Source organism: Acomys minous (assembly GCF_964271855.1).
Source record: "Acomys minous genome assembly, chromosome: 15".
Classification (NCBI taxonomy): domain Eukaryota; kingdom Metazoa; phylum Chordata; class Mammalia; order Rodentia; family Muridae; genus Acomys; species Acomys minous.
In genome coordinates, this window is record NC_140497.1 from 51,486,306 (window position 1) to 51,506,267 (window position 19,962).

At 43.1% G+C, this 19,962-nt stretch overlaps 1 protein-coding gene across 2 annotated transcripts; it reads right to left on the reverse strand.

The window, feature by feature from the left end:
* Positions 1 to 569: 569 nt before the first annotated feature.
* APELA (apelin receptor early endogenous ligand) lies at positions 570 to 11,425 on the reverse strand. Of its 2 annotated transcripts, none has more exons than XM_084759690.1 (3): positions 10,966 to 11,425; positions 9,664 to 9,753; positions 570 to 1,130 (listed from the first exon to the last, which is right to left on the reverse strand). In XM_084759690.1, exons 1-2 carry the CDS (start codon positions 11,036 to 11,038, stop codon positions 9,665 to 9,667), a joined length of 162 nt encoding a protein of 53 aa, XP_084615816.1. In that variant the 5' UTR covers positions 11,039 to 11,425; the 3' UTR covers positions 570 to 1,130; position 9,664. The 2 variants fall into 2 exon arrangements, with proteins under 2 accessions (XP_084615816.1, XP_084615815.1); XM_084759689.1 differs by having other exon boundaries at positions 570 to 1,133; positions 10,966 to 11,422.
* Positions 11,426 to 19,962: the final 8,537 nt, after the last annotated feature.

Sequence of the window (19,962 nt, forward strand, 5' to 3'; positions counted from 1 at the left end):
TTTTGTTTGATTGTTTGTTTGTTTTTAATCTCTGAGACAAGCCTCAATATGTAGCTCAGGTTGGTCTAGAACTAGGAGGTCCAGCAGCCTCAGCCTCCACAGCTGAGATATGTACACCACACTCAGGCTACCTTCTAGTGACTTGAGACAGGGTCTCCTATACCATAAGATGCCCTCACACTAAGTAACCAGAGGTAACCTTGAGCATTTGACCCTCCTGCCTCTGATATTCCACATGAGTCTGGTGGCATGTGTGGACCACACAAATATAAACGTTGGCATGGTAGGTATTTTGCCATCGTTTCTCATTCTATTCAGGGTTGGTAATTAAACTAGGGCTTTGTGCACCTTAGGCAATCCCTATGCTAAATGAGCGACATCCGCAGTCCTTCTTGAGCCAATGAGATTACTCAGCAGGTAAAGAGTTGTTTGCCAAGCCTGACAACCTGACTTCGATCCATGTGCCTCACATAGTAAAAGGAAACTGGCTTTTGAAAGTTGTCCTGGGAGCTGCACAGAGTGTTGTGATACAGAGGCACCCATCCACACACAATAACATAAACATGATATTAAAGAAGTAGTTTTCTTTTTAATCCGTGTAAGAACAACAGTGTGCAATAGCATCATTTATGTGTACATGCAATTAAACAAGAAACAAAGCTGTCTGGGTGAATGAACGGGACCAGGAGGAAGGTCAAGGGAAAGGAGAAAGGTCATATGTGTAAATACAGTCAGTGTACAGAACATACATTCGTGTAAAAACAGTCAATGTACATGGCATACATGTGTGTTCAGTCAACTTATACAACGTACATGTGTGTAAATATTGTCAAAGCACATGATGGATGTACTTGTATGTAAATACCTTTATGAAAGCCATCTCTATGTACAATGAATATATGACAGTAAAATAATGTGCAGAAGAAGATGAGAGATTGTTATATGGACAAGTAAGTATGCGGCAGCCTAGTCGGTTTCCCAATTATGTTACTTTCCTGACAACGAAAATCCAGGAGGAACAGTCTCTGGAGCTAAAACGCCATCCGTGATACTTTGAAACAACTTCTGTTACATAGTAACTCCTGCGCTGCCACACCGGTGCCATACTGAGGTCCTTTGCTTTCACTCTTCTTCTAGAAGAAACAAAATCAGAGATCTTTTTTTTTTTTTTTTTTTTCCTATTTGGAGGCAGGGGAGAAATAAACACAGTATAGTAAGAACTGCTATCTTATACATCAATTTATTTTTATTTATTATCTTAAGTTATTTTTAATTTGTATTTTATGTGTGTGGGTGCTTTGCCTGAATGTAGGTCTGTGCATGTGTGTGCAGTGCCCGTGGAAGCCAGAAGAGGACATTAAATCCCCTGGGAGTTAAGTTACAGGTGGCTATGAGCCCTGTGGGGTATTCTCAAAAGCAACCAGATCCTGAGCCAGCTCCCTAGCCCCTACAAGTGCTAATTTAGGAAGCAGCAATACCCTGGTTCTTAGAAGGTACTGCCATATTGGGAGTTTGCTTTCTTTTTTTCTTTCTTTCTTTTTAAAATTATTATAATTTATTTAGATTACATTCTGATTGTTATCTCCTCACTTGTATCTTCCTGTTCCCACCCTCCCTCCCTCTTTTGTCCTATTCCCCTCCCCTAGACCTCCTCCCCCACGATATGACCACAGCCTGCTGTCCCTTCCTCTGTGTGCTGACCAGCCTCCCCACCAAAGGGAAGCAATTAAATTAGGGCCACCAGAGTTCATGGTTTCTCAGAAAAGTGGGAATAATGCTACCTCAAGGCCCAGCTATACCACTCCCGGACATATACCTGAAAGATGCTCCACCACACATCAAGGGAGTCTGCTCTCTTATTTTAGCTTCTGCCCTTCCTGCCAAGCACACATTCTTTCTCCCTCCCTCACAGTACCCAGTGACAGGCTGGTCATTTCATTCTTTAGAATCTGTGTCCACACGCCACATGAGAATGCTGGATATAGTGGTGGACACTTGTAATCCCAGCACTTGGAGGATTCCAGTGACTCCAGCCAGCCAGTCCCATGCAATTGATGAGAGCTCCAAGCCAGTGAGAATCCCTGTCTCAAAGGAGATGGACAGGATTCCTGAACATGACACTCACGGTTCTCTTCCATCCTCCATATGTGCACGTAGGAATGTGCATGTACACTCACTTACACATAACGCGCACAGATACATACACACCGCACATGTCTACAGACTCATTTTAAAAGTTTTTTTTTTCTTTTCTTACGTCTAATTAAGATACAGCAGTCATCTGACTGAGCACTGACACATACCTTTAACCTCGCACAGGGGAGGCAAAGGCAGGCAGATCTCTTGTGAGTCTGAGGCCTTCCTGGTCTATTGAGTGAGTTCAGGACAGCCAGGGCTATCTATGTAGAGACATAGTCTCAATCACAAGGAAAAGGAGGAGGAGAAAGAAGAAAAAGAGGAGGAGGAGGAGGAAGAGGAGGAGTTGTGAAAATTCAGCTGTTTCTCAGTATTCAAAGCCCTTTCTCTTTATTGTATAAGTGCAGCTCATCTGTCTCTTTTTAAAAGCCACTCTTTAAACTTAATAATCTTGATTTGCTCCACTATCTATCTCAGTTATTTCTTGTAATGGTTTTAGTGTTAGATTTCTGGTTTTATTTGTTTACTTGTTTTAATCACCGAAAACAGATATTTAATGTGGAAAGTTATCAGAATGAAAGCGTTAATTTAATAAGTTATACCTGGAAATTATTTTTTAAAAGAAAAGTGTTAATTTTTCTTAAATTACTTTACGTGTGTGTGTGTGTGTGTGTGTGTGTGTGTGTGTGTGTGTGTTTACATGTCTGGGGGGGGTGTGAGCCACCTGATGCAGAGGCAGGGAAGGGAGCTCAGGTCTGGAAACAGCAGCCACTGCTTTCATGCCCAAGCCTCTTCTCCAGCCCCTACAGATGTCAGTTTTGAGTGTTTTATTCGCTAGGCAACATTATCTTTATGTATCTTCTATTTTCAAAACAGTTTGCATTTATCTTTTACATATGAATGTATCGTGGGTATGGGCACATGCGCGGAGGTCAGAGGACAGCCTGTGGAGGTCTGTTCTGTCCTTCTACAGCACGGGTCCCAGGGTGGATCCCTGGCCGTCAAGTAAGACAGCACATATCTTTACCCACCACGTCATCTTGACACAGAAAGTGTGCAGATAAACTCTGTCTGGAAACATAGAAGGTGCCTGCCCAGGGACACGAGGACCCAATAATATAAGGAGATGTTCTGCCCCGGAACCTGGAAAGGGTCTTTGTATTTGTTTGTCTGGACTGAGTTTAACTATTTCACTATGTAGCCCAGGATAGCTTCAAACTTTCAATGATCTACCTAGCATTATTTTTTTTGGGGGGGGGGGACAGGTCTCTCTACGTTGCCAGCTGTCTTGGAACTCACTACGTAGACCAGGCTGTCTTCATTCATACTCAGAGATCCGTTCGTCTCTGCTTCCTGAGTGCTGGGATTAAAGGTGTGCGACACCACGCCTGCCTTTGTTCTCCTTCTTTCTTTCTTTCTTTCTTTTTTTTTTTTTTTAATTCTTTTGAGATATATCATTTGTAGCCAAGGTTGGCCTCTACCTCCTTAGGTACCTGAAGCTGACCTTGAACTATAGATTCCCCCTGTCTATACTTGCCAATTTGGGGATTACAGGCCTGTGGCACTACCATGTCCAACAGGAAGGGATTTCTGTAGACTAAATAGTCAATTACTAAATCCTTCTGTAAAATCAGAAAGTAAAAGCTGAGTGCAATGTACATTATACCTTTAACTCCAGCCACAGTAGACATAGAGGTGGGATCAATGTAAGTTCAAGGTCAGTCTAACCAATGAGGTAAAGGTCAGCCTGGACTACACACGGAGACCCTGTCTGAAATAAGATTAAAAAGCAACATGACAAGCAAACAGAAAACTGAAAACATTCCAATTTAATTTAGAAAGATGACTAATAGCCATGTAAACGTTTCCATTTGTGACCTGCTTGTATGTGTCTATTGTAGGGGCAGAAGACAACTTGAGGAAATCTGTTCTCTCCTTCCCCCTTGTGGGTGTTAAGAGTTTAAACTCAGAGTCATCAGCATGGCAGCAGGTGTCTTTATCTGCTGAGCCATCTCACTGGTCCACTGATAGCCATTTACAAGGCATATAAACAGATCAGAATAGGCTGCAAAAGAATGAACTGAAAAGTCATGAGATGCTGACAAGTCATGAGATGCTGAAAGGCTCGTTTTCTCTGTGATGTAACATATGAAACCAGATTTTTAAAAAAAAAAATGGTAAGAAGTGGAAATTTTAAGCGAGCAGAAAAGGTAAGAAATAGTTCTTGTGGAGGGGAAAGTGCCAGTTTGACTGGAAAGTCAACAGCTTTCCAAACCCAACAGACTGGAGATGTAGTTAAGTGTTTCAAAACTGACTCTGTGGAATTCTGCAGTAACATTCCACATGTTTGTAACAGTACTAACACAGTTCGCCTGGCTTCAATAGGTGACTAATTTTTAAAATGACTAAGACACTTAGGCGCTGGGCACAATGTTGTATGCCCATGTTTCTGGCAAGAGCCAGAACCCACAAGCTGAGGCTGAGGCAGGGTCACCACTCAAATCCAGGAATTCAAGATCAGTTGGGCAACAAAGAAAAGAAACACAGAGAAAGGTGCAGCGGGTGGTGCAAGTCTGTAAACTGCACTTGGGGACCAAAGTACTGGGAAGACAGGGACTGGAAAATCAATGGTTCAAGGACACCCTAGGCTATATAGTGAGTATGTGACCTGTGAGTATGAGACCAGCCAGGAGACACAGTGACACACACACACACACACACCAAAGCAAAGTGAGAAATAATAAGCCAGGAATGGTAGCTCTGTGAATTTAAGACAAACTGGTTCTACACAGTAAGATCGGAGGGACAAGAAAGGGAGGGAAACATGCCTTGTAAAGAGTTGTTACCATTTGCTTTAACGGTAGGTATTTTTGTTAATACAGATACAAATCTAAAGAAATAAAGTAGAATGTGACAAAAAGCTTTTAAAATCTAACAACAAAATTCTGTGCCATGGTGATGGGTGGTACATGTCTCTAATCTCTGCACTTGAGAGAGGGAGGCAGGAGGATCAGGAATTCAAAGCTAGCCTGAATTACTTGAAACCTTGTTTGTTGTTTGAAACCTTGCTTTAAAAAAAATAGTAATAAGGGGCTGGAGAGATGGCTCAGCAGTTAAGAGCACTGGCTGCTCTTCTAGAAGATTGGGTTTTAATCCCAGCACCCACATGGCAGCTCACAATTGTCTGTAACTCCAGTTCGAGGGCAGCAGACACCCTCACACTGACATGTAGTCAGGCAACATACCAATGTATATGAAACAAAAAAAAAATTTTAAATAATAAAATCAGAGCTGGAGAAATGACACAGCCATAGGAACACGTATTGCTCCTTAGAAGGGACTGAGTTTGGCTCTCAGTATCCACAGCAGGAACCTTGCCTTTAGGTTGAGTTCCAGCTCATGTACACACACCCATAGTTTAACACACATGTGCGCGCGCACACATACACACACACACACACACACACACACACACACACACACACACACCTGTAACTAAAGATAAAACTTAGGGGCTGTAGAAATGGCTCTGTAGAGGTAGCTAAGAGCACGGGCTGAGTTCAATTCTCAGCATCCGCCTGGTGGCTCACAAACAGCTGTAACTCCAGTTACGCGCTCTGACCCTCCGAGCCATCATCTCTCCAGTCTCCATATGAGACCTCGATGAATTAAAAAACAACAACAGCAGCAACAACAACAACAACCCCAAAAGACAAAACTTGGGGATTTCATTTGGTGACCCAGCACTTTGTCTGTTACACACAGGTTCTGGCTCCAAGAGAGATGGCAAGAGTGAAAGGAGATGAACTGGGCATATGGCACAGTTGAACATTTACCTAGCATGCTGGGGTCCTGGTTTCCAAACATAGCACAACACCACGCACACACGCACGCACACACGCACGCACGCACGCACGCACGCACGCACGCACGCACGCACGCACAGGTAAGAAAACTAGAAGTGATGGATGGCGTGATACACAGCTGAGGAACAAAGACAGCAGAAATACTCTTCTCCGAGAAGCCCTAACTGGAGAAGAGGCGATCCACCTAAGTAGAGTTTCTGCCTGAGGGACAGTGGTCACACCGGTTTAGAGAGGAATTCTGTGCCAAAGGTGGAGCTGGAGTTCAGTAAACGCAGGAGAACGGAATGAGGAAGGACGGAATGAGGAAGGCTGGGACAAATGCGGGCAGTGGTGGTGGGATGGGGGCAGCAGCTTGGTCAGGGGAGTCCGAATACCACCATTTTCATTGCTATTTTGTTATTCTGAAAAGGGTCTCACTAGCTAGACCAGGCCCGCCTGGACCCTCCCCGTCCCCCTCCTCCCCCCCCCCCCCCCCCCCCGAGATCCACCTGCCCAGTGCTGGGATTGAAGAGTGCACCAGCTAGCTTGGAACAATGCCATGACCATTTGAAGAGGCGCATAAGAGAAGAGAGAGGATGAAGAGCACACTTTAATGTTAACGTTGGACCTCAGGAAGCTCAGGCTGACCCTGGACTACAAATCTTCCTGCCTCTACCTCAGGAGTGCTGGGATACTAGATGTAGTCTACCCAACCTGGTTTGGAAGCATATTTTAAATGTTAAGGGTATTGAGAATAATTTATTCCTTATATTTTATATTTATTTGCTTTTTTGTTGTTGTTGTTGTTGTTATTTTGATGCAGGATCTCATGTAGCCCAGGCTGGCCTTGATCTTCTTACCCCTATTGTCCAAGTATTGAGATTACATGTATAGGCAACTACAGTTGACTTAGAAGCATATTTTGATTGATAAGCAAGGTGGATGAGAATTATTTGCTTATAGGCACCGTCTCCTGTAGCCCAGGCTGGTCCTAGTCATCTTAGTTTACCTCCCAGGTGCTAGGACTAGAGATGTGTGCCACGGCATCGGGCTGACAAGAAAGCAGCTTAAAAATATTAAAAAGCCACTATCTCTGAGAAGTGAAAAATTGGACATAGAGTAGGGTGGGGGACTTTTGCTTTTTATAATATATATATATATTCTTAGAAATACATTTTATGGGGCTGGAGAGGTGATGGCTCATCAGCTAAGAGCACTGTCTGCTCTTCCAGAAGTCCTGAGTTCAAGTCCAAGCCACTGCAACCAGATACTACATCTGATGCCCTCTTCTGGCATGCAGGTGACCTCACGTATGTAAAATAAATAAATCAAAGAAGAAAGAGGAGAAGGAGGAGGAAAAGAAGGAAAAAGAAAGACATTTCATACCACCGTGATGTGTCACACTTGTCACTGAGGAGTCTGCGTTAATTGGCCCGTGGCTACTCAGTGAATGCGTCTCAGAGAGAACTGAAAAAAGGAAGCCACTGGAGTCGTGCGCCCCACCTGTCTCTACCCTCTCACTGCTCTTGCCTTCCCACAGGCTAACTTGCTTAGAGCAACGGGCGATGCTGAGGTATTCTGTGAGGAAAACAAAAATGCATCAAGGAGACACGCTGAACACAGCACATTTAAATGAGTCAGTTTTAAAGCGCAGCTCTCGTGCTGAGGGTCAGTAAGGAACACAGCAGGAGCTGGCAACATGAACAGAAGATAGTGCGCACTCTAGTACATGAGCTGAAAGTCTCAACCCCAGTGGCTAATCTGCAGCAGTTGTGGAGGCGATTTATTTACCTTATCAACCCCTTTGCCTTCTTAACTACATCCTGCCTGAGTCACATGACCATATGCAATGTCATCTAAAGCATGCATAAAATGTGGAGAAATGAAAAGGAAGGTTTCCGACTTTGTCTCTGCTGCCTGCGTTCACGGAGGCTTTCTTCACCCAACTGTCCACATGTTTTTGTTACAAAATATACAGACACTGTGACAGCTTAGGTCGCTGAGAATTATCCTGAGACCCAAGGTGGGACTTGTGATTGGTTCTGGCTGAGCAGGACCATTGGACGTTATCTTTGTGTTTATCTTACGTGGGCTCTTATAATAATGACTGGATTCCAACAGGTGACGTTTGTGTACTTGATGTAGGGCTAGTAATGTAAACACTGAGGAAACGGGTGCTGTAACCTGAGCAGGCTGTAGAGCCACCAGCCCGCTTTTAGAAGGGACCCTTGCTATTAACAGGCTTATGTCGGTTTGATTCAAATTTCCCTTTGGTTCGTAAACTTGGGAGTCTGGGGCAGACTCTCCCTTAACTTTGACAAGGCAAATTGCACTGCTTTATCAAGCTTACTTACTGCCCTGGTTTTTATGGTAGGGCATTTGTGTAGCAAGCCAAGCTAAAGAGGTGGTTAAGGAAGGACTTTGTGTTTTTCAGGGCATCTTCTTTGTGTATACAGGGATTCTCCTGCTACTGTGAAAAGCATCCCCCCTCCCCTTTGTCTTTGTTATTTATAGAGGAGTGCTGGGGGGAAATCTGCAACTCCTTCACTCCTCCTAAACACCTTCTCCTGCAGTCTTACAAGGTGAGGCCCATACACACACCAAAGGGCCAGGCTTAAGCTTATTCAATCCTTTGAAAGCCCATTTCAGCCGCTCCTCATTGGCCTTTCAGGAGCCTCTTACTGTACTTTTTCTAGGTTCCTCTAACCAAACATACTTTTCATAGATATGTGCACAGAAGCCGTGGCTTTCTGTCCCTTCTCCCTGATAAACGTTTATTCCTGACTTGCTCTTTCTTCATTTCCTCTCTAAGGCTTTCACTGGGTTTGAAAAGCACATATTAAACAACGGACATAGCGACCATTCTTTACACCAAATGAATAAGGCCCATAAAAGCTACAGTCACAGACCAACTGAATAAGCTAATTTAGCAAGTGCCTGTGTGCCTTTACCAGGTGGGGGGTATCTCTATAGTATTTTTTTTTTAATTTCTCAAGACATACTTTAAATGAGCCAAAAAGCTAAAAGTAATTACAAAGGGATGTCAAAATCTTTTTTTTTTTTTTGTATGAAATGATTTACTCTTGGGCATCATTTGGGACTAATAGAAGCTAGCAGTGTAGTAAGCGGCATTGCTGGAGATGTGCTGGGAAATCCAGTTGCCTTTTTAGTGAATGCGAAACCACAAAGGGGGTGAGCAGAGAGGCTGGAAAGCTGTGCTGCTGTTGATATCACTAAGTCGGTTCTATACATTAAGCTTGACATACTAAGGCTGTTCTATCATCGTTAAAGGGTCCGATTAAAAGGATGAAATGCTTTCAAGCCTGCTCTGGTTCTAAAGAGGAAATGTGCTTGTTCTGGCCAGCCTTTAGAGTGTCTAGAGTTTTCTGAATACATAGTCAGAGATACTTTGATGATCAACTCCTCCCGGTGTCTGGTTTTCTTTAAATTGTTAAAATTCTTGAGCACACACAACCTATTAGCTCAGACTCAGCAGCCATCAGCATCTTCCCGCTACCTATCCCATTTTCCTCCGTCACTGTAAAGGCGATTTCCAAATGCCATGTCCTTTCACTCTGCCATGCACGGTGCGCCTCTTACATCACTGTAAGCCACGATCCCATTACAAGCCAGGACTAACGGTGTATGACTGAGTACAGGGGAAGGATGTGTCCCGAAATACCTCAGGGGAAGGGCACCCGGGAGTGAAGCGAAACGCATCTCCTGCGAAAGCAGTTGTGTCTGTACAGTTTTCTTCTCCTGGGAAGATTGACTGAAGAAAAGAGAAATAAGAACAATTTTAAAAAATTAAAACCTACCGTGGTGTCTGGGGAACATGGCAGCATCAACTTTACAGCAAAACTGTCCTGCGGTTGTTTGTTATTTGTTCATATGAAATCAAGCTGTAAACGAACTGCAGGTGGGGACTCAGCCACACAGGTACAATCGAACCATCATCCCGCGTTAGGGTGAAGACCTCGGCGGAGACGCCCTCCTGGGCAAGTTTCACCCACAGCATACTTAAGATTTCTCCTCTTCTCTAGGGCAGTTGTCTTACAAGAACATTGTTCAGGATAGTCTTCTGTACTTTATAGAAAATTAGAAGTCTAATTTTTGTATTTTGGATTGAGTGTGTAGGCGGTAAAGAAGGACCCTGCTAATATGTAACCTTTTTCCCCTCTTTTGTATAGAAAAGGAAGGATGTGAATAACCTCAGAGCAATCAAACTTCTAACTAGATGCAGTATCTGAGTTTTCATCTATAGACACACCATCTCTTCCAGCCAAAGAAACACGTCATCACATCTGTGGTGATCCGTGTGACTATTGTCATCGGTTTGTTGAAACTTGACCCTGTAGCTTTAGGTGTCAGCAAACAAAACTGATGTGTCTTTAGAAAAAAAATTTTTTTTTTACTATACATACCTTTTTACATTTGTGCCTTCATAAACTCCATAATGATAAAAAAAAACAAAGACAAACAAACAAACAAACAACACCTGCCCTGTAGAGAGATGGCAGCCAGTGGACGAGTTTTATCACTTCACTTTGTCACGTTACGATTGTGGCACAGTACTCAATTTATACTGCCCTCCTCCAATCAGCAACACCCATCTCTCTTATCTCCCTAGACAAACCTATTTGGATTTTGCAATTTACCCAAAAAACCTAGATGTATTTATCGACCAGCATTCTCACTTCTATTTACTTGTAAGGACAACGTACAATAGTTTCGAGATGGGTTTTCTTAGAAAAGTAATTGTAAAATATATATCAATATTTTAAAGTGCAGCAACTTAGAAAAATGCTCAAATAGTACCTCACAATGAGACAGCTACTGTAATTCAGAAATTCTATATATTTTTAGTACTATTAAGTGTAAATATACCTGTTATTCTCAGTATAGGCAGTCATAATTAGCGACCCATAATTGCACAAACAGGCAAATAAACAAGTTACCCGGGCCAGTTGTTTCAAAGACCTACCTGGTCTCTGTTCGCTGATAAGAAGAAGACTCATCGCGAAAATAAAAAATAGCAAAAAGGGCTGAAATCTCATTTTGCTTCTTTTCTTTGCTTCCTTCTCTCCTTCCTTCCTTCCTTCCTTTTTCTTTTTTCTTTTCTTTTCTTTTTTTTTACACACAAGTGAACAATAGCTCTCCAAGTAAAGAAATCTTCTGTAAATAACCTGGGCTGTATCTGCCCGGCTCACTCCACATCCTACAGACAGACCTCAGAGGGCTGCCAGCGGCTTTTTCCAGAAAAGGTTAATGATCACATCAGACAAGGTTACTGGTGCACTGGGCTGTGGTCAGAGCTCCCGAGCCCCAAGCCCCTCCTCCACTCCTCTGTGCTTCTCTGCTGTCACTCCCCTTTATTTCCATAAGCAAATATTGGTGAAATGGACCATTCAGGCATGCTGTAACTTCAGTGGGAAGTCTCCTCCGCAAAGCTCAATCTGTTTATGAGGAAGTATGTAAAACGAGGCAAGGCTTGCCTCCTCTTCTCTGCATTTACATCTGTTTAAACTTTGCATTGCCCATATTGGTCCCACATGCAGAAACCAGTGGAAACGGCAGGAAGTTTCCCTTTTGTCCTCCTGCAGAAGGAATGCTGGGGCTCTAACTTAAGACTCCCAAATGCTTTGTGCCAAACTCTGTATTGGAAGGCTTTTCTCTTTGCCAAACCTCCTACAAAGTAGTGCGTCTTTATATTAAATCTCCAAATGCCTTAATGTGTGTGGGTTCCCAGCATCAGAGACTCCTGGAGTTTAGAACGCTCAGAAGTAAATCTGTGAAATGTTTATCTTTTTATTTAAGTGCAATTTAAGAAGTAATGGAGATCATTTTCACCTGCCAGCATCTAAAAGTTTTCAAATGGGGCTCTGTTGTAAATTTGTGTGTAGTGGAATGTCAGGTAAACATCACGGACACGGAGACCAGATTATAGATGGAGAAAGAATTTTGTAGTTCTTCTCCAAAGAAAGTCAGAAGAGCCAAAAGGAGCCTAATTTTGTTTTGCACACATGCATGTGAAGAGCTCCCGTCTAAGGGCTTTGTTACTTGTTATAAAAAGCTGTTGTATATAAGAATTATTGTAATTATTCTAACCCAGAAGAACATGTAGCTATACTCTGAAATGTAAGTAGACCCAAGATATCAAACCTAACGCACACATAAGTGATTGTAGATTGTCGGGAATTTTGTTATATTGGGTATCTTTAGAGTCAGGTGGTGGGCACACACAACCTTGAGCTTTTTAAGGTTTGAAACACATAAATTATTTTGATTTCATAAATCTGTCTATAAAAATGCCATGTCTGCCTAGTCACGCTTTGCAATTTATACAGAATATTTTTTTAATTTTTAAAAATATTTTAAAAATTTATTTAAGGTCAAATGTGGTGGCACACACCTGTATCCCCAGTACTCAGTAGGCAGAGGCAGGGAGATCTCTGTGAATTCCAAGCCAGCCTGGTCGCCACAATGTGTTCCAGTACAGCCAGAGCTATATAACAGCATGACCAGGTCTAAAATATATTTTTTGTATATATATATGTATGTATATATATATGTATATATATATGATAGATAGGTAGATAGATCGATAGATAGATCGATAGATAGATAGATAAAATTTGTTTTATATGTATGGGTGTTTTGCCTGCATCTGTGTCTGCTCCATGTATATATACAGTGGCCCACATAGGTCTGAAGAGGGCATTAGGTCCCTTGGAGCTGGAGGTACAGGCAGTAGTGAGCTGGAGTATGAGTGCTGGAAAAAACTCAGGTCCTTTGCCAGACCAACTCCTGCTCTTCTGCTCTTAATTGCTAAGCCATTTCTCCAGGCCTGTTTTATGGTTTATGGTTTTGTTTGTTTGTTTGTTTGTTTTGTTTTGTTTTTCTTGTTGTTGCTGCTGTTAGAGAATTCTTAAACCTGGCATAAACCAGGTTTAATCTCAGCACTTGGGAGCCAGAGTCCAGACTGATTTTAATGAGTTCGAGGCCACTCTGGCCTACGTAGGGAGTTCCGGGAGAGCTTAGATTATAGAGTGAGACCGTTATTTCAAGAGAAACCGGGGTTTCCTCTCATGAGTTCTTAGCTGGCTAATAAAAGAACTCTAAAACAGAGTTGAAAGGAAGCTCAAGGACAGGTTTGTTAGAGTTTGGTGGGCATGTGTGTGGGGGTGGGGGGCGGGGGAGAGAAAAGGCGTGGCATTTGTGTGGAGCCTCATAATGGATGGCGGACGTAGCTTCAGAGAAAGAGCAAAAGAGCCTATAGTATTACAGGAAGCATGTGCAGGTCTGGAAAAGTGTTGGGAAGAAAAAGAATGAAAGAAGAAAAAGGGAAAGCTATACCTTTCTGAGTTCAAGGCTATATATATAGCAAGTAATTCAGAAGGATGGATGGTAGCACTCCTACATGACAGATGCTCTGCAAGCAACTGTAGGGAAGCAGGTTCTAGGAGGACAGGTATATTATCTCATTGAGGGAATAATTATTCCTCCCATTTTCTTAGCACGGCTTTAGATGAATCATCTTTCCTGGGGGTATTCTCTTGGCTGGATGATTGACAGGTCAAGATGTACTAAATCCTAAGGAAGGAGACAATAATAGTATATAATGTTCCAGTCTTTGAAGCTGATCAGAATGTCATGTGTTACCCAGGGACAGAGGCTGATTGCATTGTTTTGACCACGGGGAAAAAAAAAAATAGCTTTTTCTTGGTGGACTTCAATAAAGCCATGATATTCATCATCTGTAGCTTCCAAGAGTATTAGACAACAAAGTGGGGCCTGTTTTATAATATAATTATTACATGAAGCTTATCTGGTACATGGAAGTTTACTTGGGGAAAGAGAACCAGAGAGGAGTTAGGGCCTCCAGGAAGAGAGTAGATGTGGGGATGGTTTACTGGTAAAGGCACTTGCTGCCAAGCCTGGCTGTCAGCCTGTGCTTGATTCCCCAGGATCTACCCCACAAAAGGAGAGAATTTCAGGGCCTGGGAAGATGGCTCAGAGGTTAAGAGCGCAGTCTACTCTTCCAAAGGTCCTGAGTTCGATTCCCAGCAACCACATGATGGATTAAAGCCATCTATAATGAGATCTGGGGCCCTCTTCTGGCATGCTGACTCAAATGCAGTCCAAATACTATATAAATTATAAGTAAATAAATCTTTTTTTTAAAAAAGAGAGAGAATTCCTTTGATTCCATATGCATACCATGTCAATTCTGTGCTCACATCCAGAAAAAGCAATAAATAAGTACATAAATGTTAAAATTCATTAACCACAACAAAACTGCCACACACATACAAAATACTAGTTTGTGTTTTGTTGTTGTTTTGAGACAGGGAATTGCAGAGACTTTCGCAGCCTCCAGTTTACAATGGTCTCTAGCTTGCAATTCTCCTACCTCCACATCCCATGTGCTGGGATTAAAAGTGTGTACCATTTTGCCTAGCTAAACACTTGGTTTTCTATTGGTGGGCTTATAAAGGTTTTGTGAAAGAATATATTAAACTTGTGAGATGTTAAACATTTATTTATATAATTTAAATTATTTTTGAAAAACTGTAATGCTAGGGGGTGGCACACGCCTTTAATCCCAGCAAAGGGAGAGGCAGGCAGATCTTTGAGTTGGATGCCAGCCTGGTCTTCAGAGCATGACCACCTCCACCAACTAAGATGCCAGGGACTGAAGAGCGATGTCACATGACCAGCGTGCTTGTGAACGGGAAGCAACAGTAGTGGCTAATCATCCGTCTTGGCATTGAACAAGCAGATGTGGAGAATCCTCCTAGGAAAGTGGAGTCTACAAAGAGCATCCATCACGCAGCCATATGAAATGATGTCTCTGCCAAGCTGGTGCCCACACAGCCCACTCCAAAACAGGTGAGGAGAAAGCGCTGTCCCTCTGGGCCAGGTACCATGCTAAATGTACTTCGTATGTTACTCCACTGAATCTATCCCAGACACAGAAGTATTAGTCTACCTGCTTAGTTGATGAAGGAACTGACAGCTAAGAAAGAGGAGTAGGTAGGAGTCAATTCCGAGGTTTCAATCATTTTGCTCTCATTTCTTCATTAAAGTGCCAATTATAGTTCCTTCTTTTTTTTTTCCCTTTCTTTTAAAGTAGCTTACTGAAGCCAGTATAAAAATAAGGATAGGCCAGGTGTGGTGGCACATGCCTTAATCCCAGCACTAAAGAGGCAGAGGCAGAGGCAGAGGCAGGTGGATCTCCATGGGTTGGAGGCTAGCCTGGTCTACAGAGTGAACTCTAGGACAGCCAGAGCACGAAGAATACTCATCTAAAAAGGAAGAAAGAAAGAAAGAAAGAAAGAAAGAGGGAGTGTGTTTTTTAGGTGGGGTGGGGCGTACCTTTAATCCAAATACTAAAGGAAAGAAGGAATTCAAGGGCATTCTTCACTACATTTGAATTCCAGGCTAGTTAGAGTTACATAAAGATCCTGTCTTTAAAAAAAAAAAAAAAAAAGGTATCCAAAAACTGTGTTCTAAATTTTTATCTACCCCTAGCTGAGTGCAATTCTCAGCCTTCACAGAGAGCATTACAGAAGTTCCTTTTGCAACAGAGGATTGCAGTTAGTACAGAGAGTCACCACTGGTCAAAGTGTAGAAAACGTGACTGTGATGTGTGCTAGCCTGCAGGCAGTTCTGCTACTCTGCCCCCCAGGGACATAGCATTGCTTGCATCATCACCTGCTTGCTGCCACCACCAGGTGCAACAGATGTGTGCAACCTGATAAAAGGACACCCAACCACCCCAGCGCTCTGTCTGTCTCGCTCTCGCTCTCTCTCTCTCTCTCTCTCTCTCTCTCTCCCTCCCTCCCTCCCTCCCTCCCTCCCTCCCTCCCTCCCTCTCTCTCTCTCTCTCTCTCTCTCCCTCCCTCCCTCTCTCTCCCTCTGTCCTCAGAGCCCCTTCTCCTCCCTCTCTCTCTCTCTCTCTCTCTCTCTCTCTCTCTCTCTCTCTCTCTCTCTCTCGCTCGCGCTCTCTCTCTCTCTCTCCCTCCCTCCTTCCCTCCCTCCCTCCCTCCCTCCCTCCCTCTCTCTCTCTCTCTCTCTCTCTCCCTCCCTCCCTCTCTCTCCCTCTGTCCTCAGAGCACCCTCTCCTCCCTCTCTCTCTTGCTGCCTCTATCCTTTCCCAGGTCTTCACGCCTCTGCTTCTGCCCTATAAACCTCCTTTATACCAGCTCTGTTGCATGGCGTAACCTCTCAGGGGCACAGTTGGCATGGGCCCACCGTGGGACCCCTCTTGCCACGTTATATTTAATAACAGTGTGCTGGGCCATAAAACGGGACATGTCTATCACACCCAATCCCAAGACTCAGAGAATTCAGAGGAAGAGGACTGGAAAGAAGCCCCAGGTTGGGAGAAGGCGAAAATAAGGTCTTCTGGACATAACATGTTAGAAGACGAGCTCATGAACTCACCACAGCCGTGCTTACCCGCACAAGACCGACAAAGGGTGGCATCCATCGACATTTCATAGCGGAAGGGAGCGGGCTCTTGGGGCCCCGCCCCTCCCTGAGGGACTATTGCAGTTTATGGTGGCTGGGGAAAGGGGTGTCATTTTCTTCACTGGTGTAGCCACTTAGAAGCTGTCGGTGCTCCGTCAAGTATCACCCCGCCCAACTCACACAGCAGCCCAAGTCAAACTCACCAGCCACACACAAAGGCACCAAAGCAGGAGGAGAACTTGTTAGGAAGGAGCGAGGTTTGTGGGAGAGGGAGGGGGTGAGAGAAGGCAAGGGAAGTGAAAAGGACGAAAAATCATTTTCTATATGTATGACAACCTCAAAGAATGCTGTTCTCACAGATAGGTTAGCAGTGTATTTCTTGAATAAAGTTCAGTAGAGTCCCTTCAAAATGTATATCAATCTGGAGCTCAGACTGTGGTGGTTTGACTAGGAATGCGCCCCCCCTCCCCCATTAGACTCCTGCGTTTGAATGCTTGGTCAGCAGGAAGGGTCTCTATTAGGAGGTGTGGCCTTGTTGGAGTAGGTGTGGCCTTATTGGCGGAAGTGTGGGCTTTGAGGTCTCAGACGCCCAAGCCAGACCCAGTGTCTGCCTCTTCTTGCTGCCGGCTAGTCCAGATGTAGAACTCTCAGCTCCTTCTCCAGCACCATGTCTGCCTGCGTGCTGCCATGTTCCTTACCATGGCAGTAATGGACTAACCTTATGAACATGTAAGCCAGCCCCAATTAAATGTTTTCCTTATAAGTGTTGCTATGGTCATGGTGTCTCTTCACAACGATAAAACAGGCCGTGGCCCTATTTGGAAATGGAGTCGTTGCTTATTTTAGTGGTATTGTGATCAAACCTCGGGCCTTGAACACGCTTGGCAATTGGTCTATCGTTTAGCTATATTTTCATGGGATCTTTGCAAGTATAATTAACATTGAGGCCATATTGTAGTGACTCCTGAATCCAATGTGATATCTATCATTATAGGAAAAAGAGGACAGTGAGATGTCCTGGCATATCTCTTTAATCCCATCACTTAAGAGACATAAGCAGGCAGATCTCTGTGCATTTGAAGACATCTAGTGTACATCATTATGTACACTACAGGACAGCCAGGGCTACATAGTGAGAAATGGTTCGCTGAGGGAAATAATGCAGAATAATAACGTGAAGGAACAGAGAAAGGGAAAGGAGGGAGAAGAGGAGGAAAGAAGGCACTCATAAACAGGGAGACCACCAGGCAACAGAGGGAGAAATTAAAGCTCAGGCTGTCATCCCACAACGTGGGAGCCAGAGGCAGGAGGACAAGGGGTTCAAAATCAGCTTCACCTATACATCAAGTTAAAGGCCAGCCTAGGCTCCATTAGTCTATGTCTCAGAAACAAACACCAGATGAGATCTGAATATGCTGACACAAGCTAAGACACAAGCGTCAAAGACGTGGGGAGAGAACTAGAGTAGGTCTGTTGTTCAATACTCTCTCACCATGCCACAAAGAATCAGTTCTGCTGGCCTTGATTGTGAACTTGTTGTCTCTTGAACTAACAAAAAAAATTTTTTTTAATAATGTCTGTTGTTTTAAGCCACTGAGCTTGGGATACTTTGTTATATCAATACTAGAAATTGATATAGTTCAATGTATATGTATATCCTATATCTCTCTGGAGTCCCCATCTAATTTGTTTTTATTGATTTTTTTATTTTCTAGACAGGGTCAGGCTAGTCTTGAATTTACCATTGTCCTGAATGCTGGGATCACAGATACACTCCGTTACACTAACTGAGCTTCTATTTATTTTAATAAAATACACTTATTTTATAGTGTTTTATGATGCATGCCAGGCCATGATCTTATATTTGTTGGGGTTCATCTGAAGCTACTAAGTATTCGAAGGTTAATTGCTTGTCCCCTAAGATCTTTGCTGTGCTACAAATAAAATCTCACTTATCCAAAATGACATTGCATAAATCTTGCCTCCCAAATTATCCCTGATTGGCTAACAAAGTTGCCTACAGCCAGGGCTGGCCAGAAGACAGGTAGGCAGGGCTAAGATTTGTGGGCTTGTGGGGTCGCAGAAGGACATGAGGAGAGAGAGGGAGAAAGGAGCAGATCAATGCGGGGTGACCAGGAGACATGGCCAAGAGCAGCTTGTTCTAAGGACTGGCCTGATGGAGCAGCAGCAGCCTAAATGGAATACATGCAAGTATTAATCAGGATTTTCACCGGGAGGCAGACAAGATAACTTAGAGAGATAATATCTGCCCAGCTCCTGTTGCTTTAAGGCTTATAAATCTAGCAGGTGTCTTTTATTTAGAAAATAGCTGGTTAAGGAATAACAGCCTCTGTAATAATTACCACCTTTACTTGATATTACTAGAATAATTAATTCCATTTACAAATATTTCCATTTCTACTTTACATAGGAAATAACAAACTCAGAAAATTTAGCAACTTGCCCTAAATTAATTAAGCAAATGTGAAGTCAGCATGAGTTCCTGGTCCTTCTCGGCAGTCTGAGTCCGTGATTCTTTCTTTGTTAGGTTTTAATTGTATTTCTTTATTTATATATGCATAAGCACTTGAAGTTGCAGGACAACTTGTGTGAGTTGGTTTTCTCCTTCCACTTTGTGGGTTCTGGTGTTGAACTCAGGTGGTCAGGTATGGTCGTAAGTGCCCTTATCTCTGAGCCATCTCACTGGCCCAATGTTTGATGTGTGTGTGTGTGTGTGTGTGTGTGTGTGTGTGTGCGAGCGCGCGCGCATACACACATGTTTGTGGGTGTGTTTGCTCATGTATACACCAATGGTAGACAGAGGCCACTGTCAGGTGTTTTCTATTATTATTATTATTATTATTATCATCATCATCATCATCATCATCATCACCATCATCATCATCATTATTATTACTGTGTGTACAGTGCATGATACTTATGGGCACATGGGCATTTGTGGAGGTCAGAGGGCAACTGTGGAATGTTTCTCAGTTTGCCAGGCCTGTGCCACAAGCTCTTTTACTCACTAAGCCATCTCACCAGGCCTCTCTGACCGATCTTAATTTTCTACTGACATTTTTAGGTTCCAAATTAGCACTGAGGAGAAGCTAATAACCAAGCTGATAAAGAGTAGAATGAAAAATAAGAAATGAATAGTTTTGAAACTTTGTATTTCATTCTCCCTATTTACATTCTCCCTATTTAGAGGAACTGGCGAATTAGACATGTTGGAGATATCCAATGTATAAAATTAGAATATTGAGTGTGGTAAAAACATCTAATCAGTACAATACTTGCTCAAAAATTTTCCCAGGATCTTCTTGGGCACATGTTCTTGTTGAAAAAACATTACTGAACATAAATGCAGCATCCAGTTGATATCAGAGCCAAAACATACATTTTTCTCAAGAACCCATAATACCAAAAATGGGACACACTTTTGAGAATATGACTGTCTTCCTAACCCTCATACATCTGGCAAACCTGAGAAAAATATTGCAGT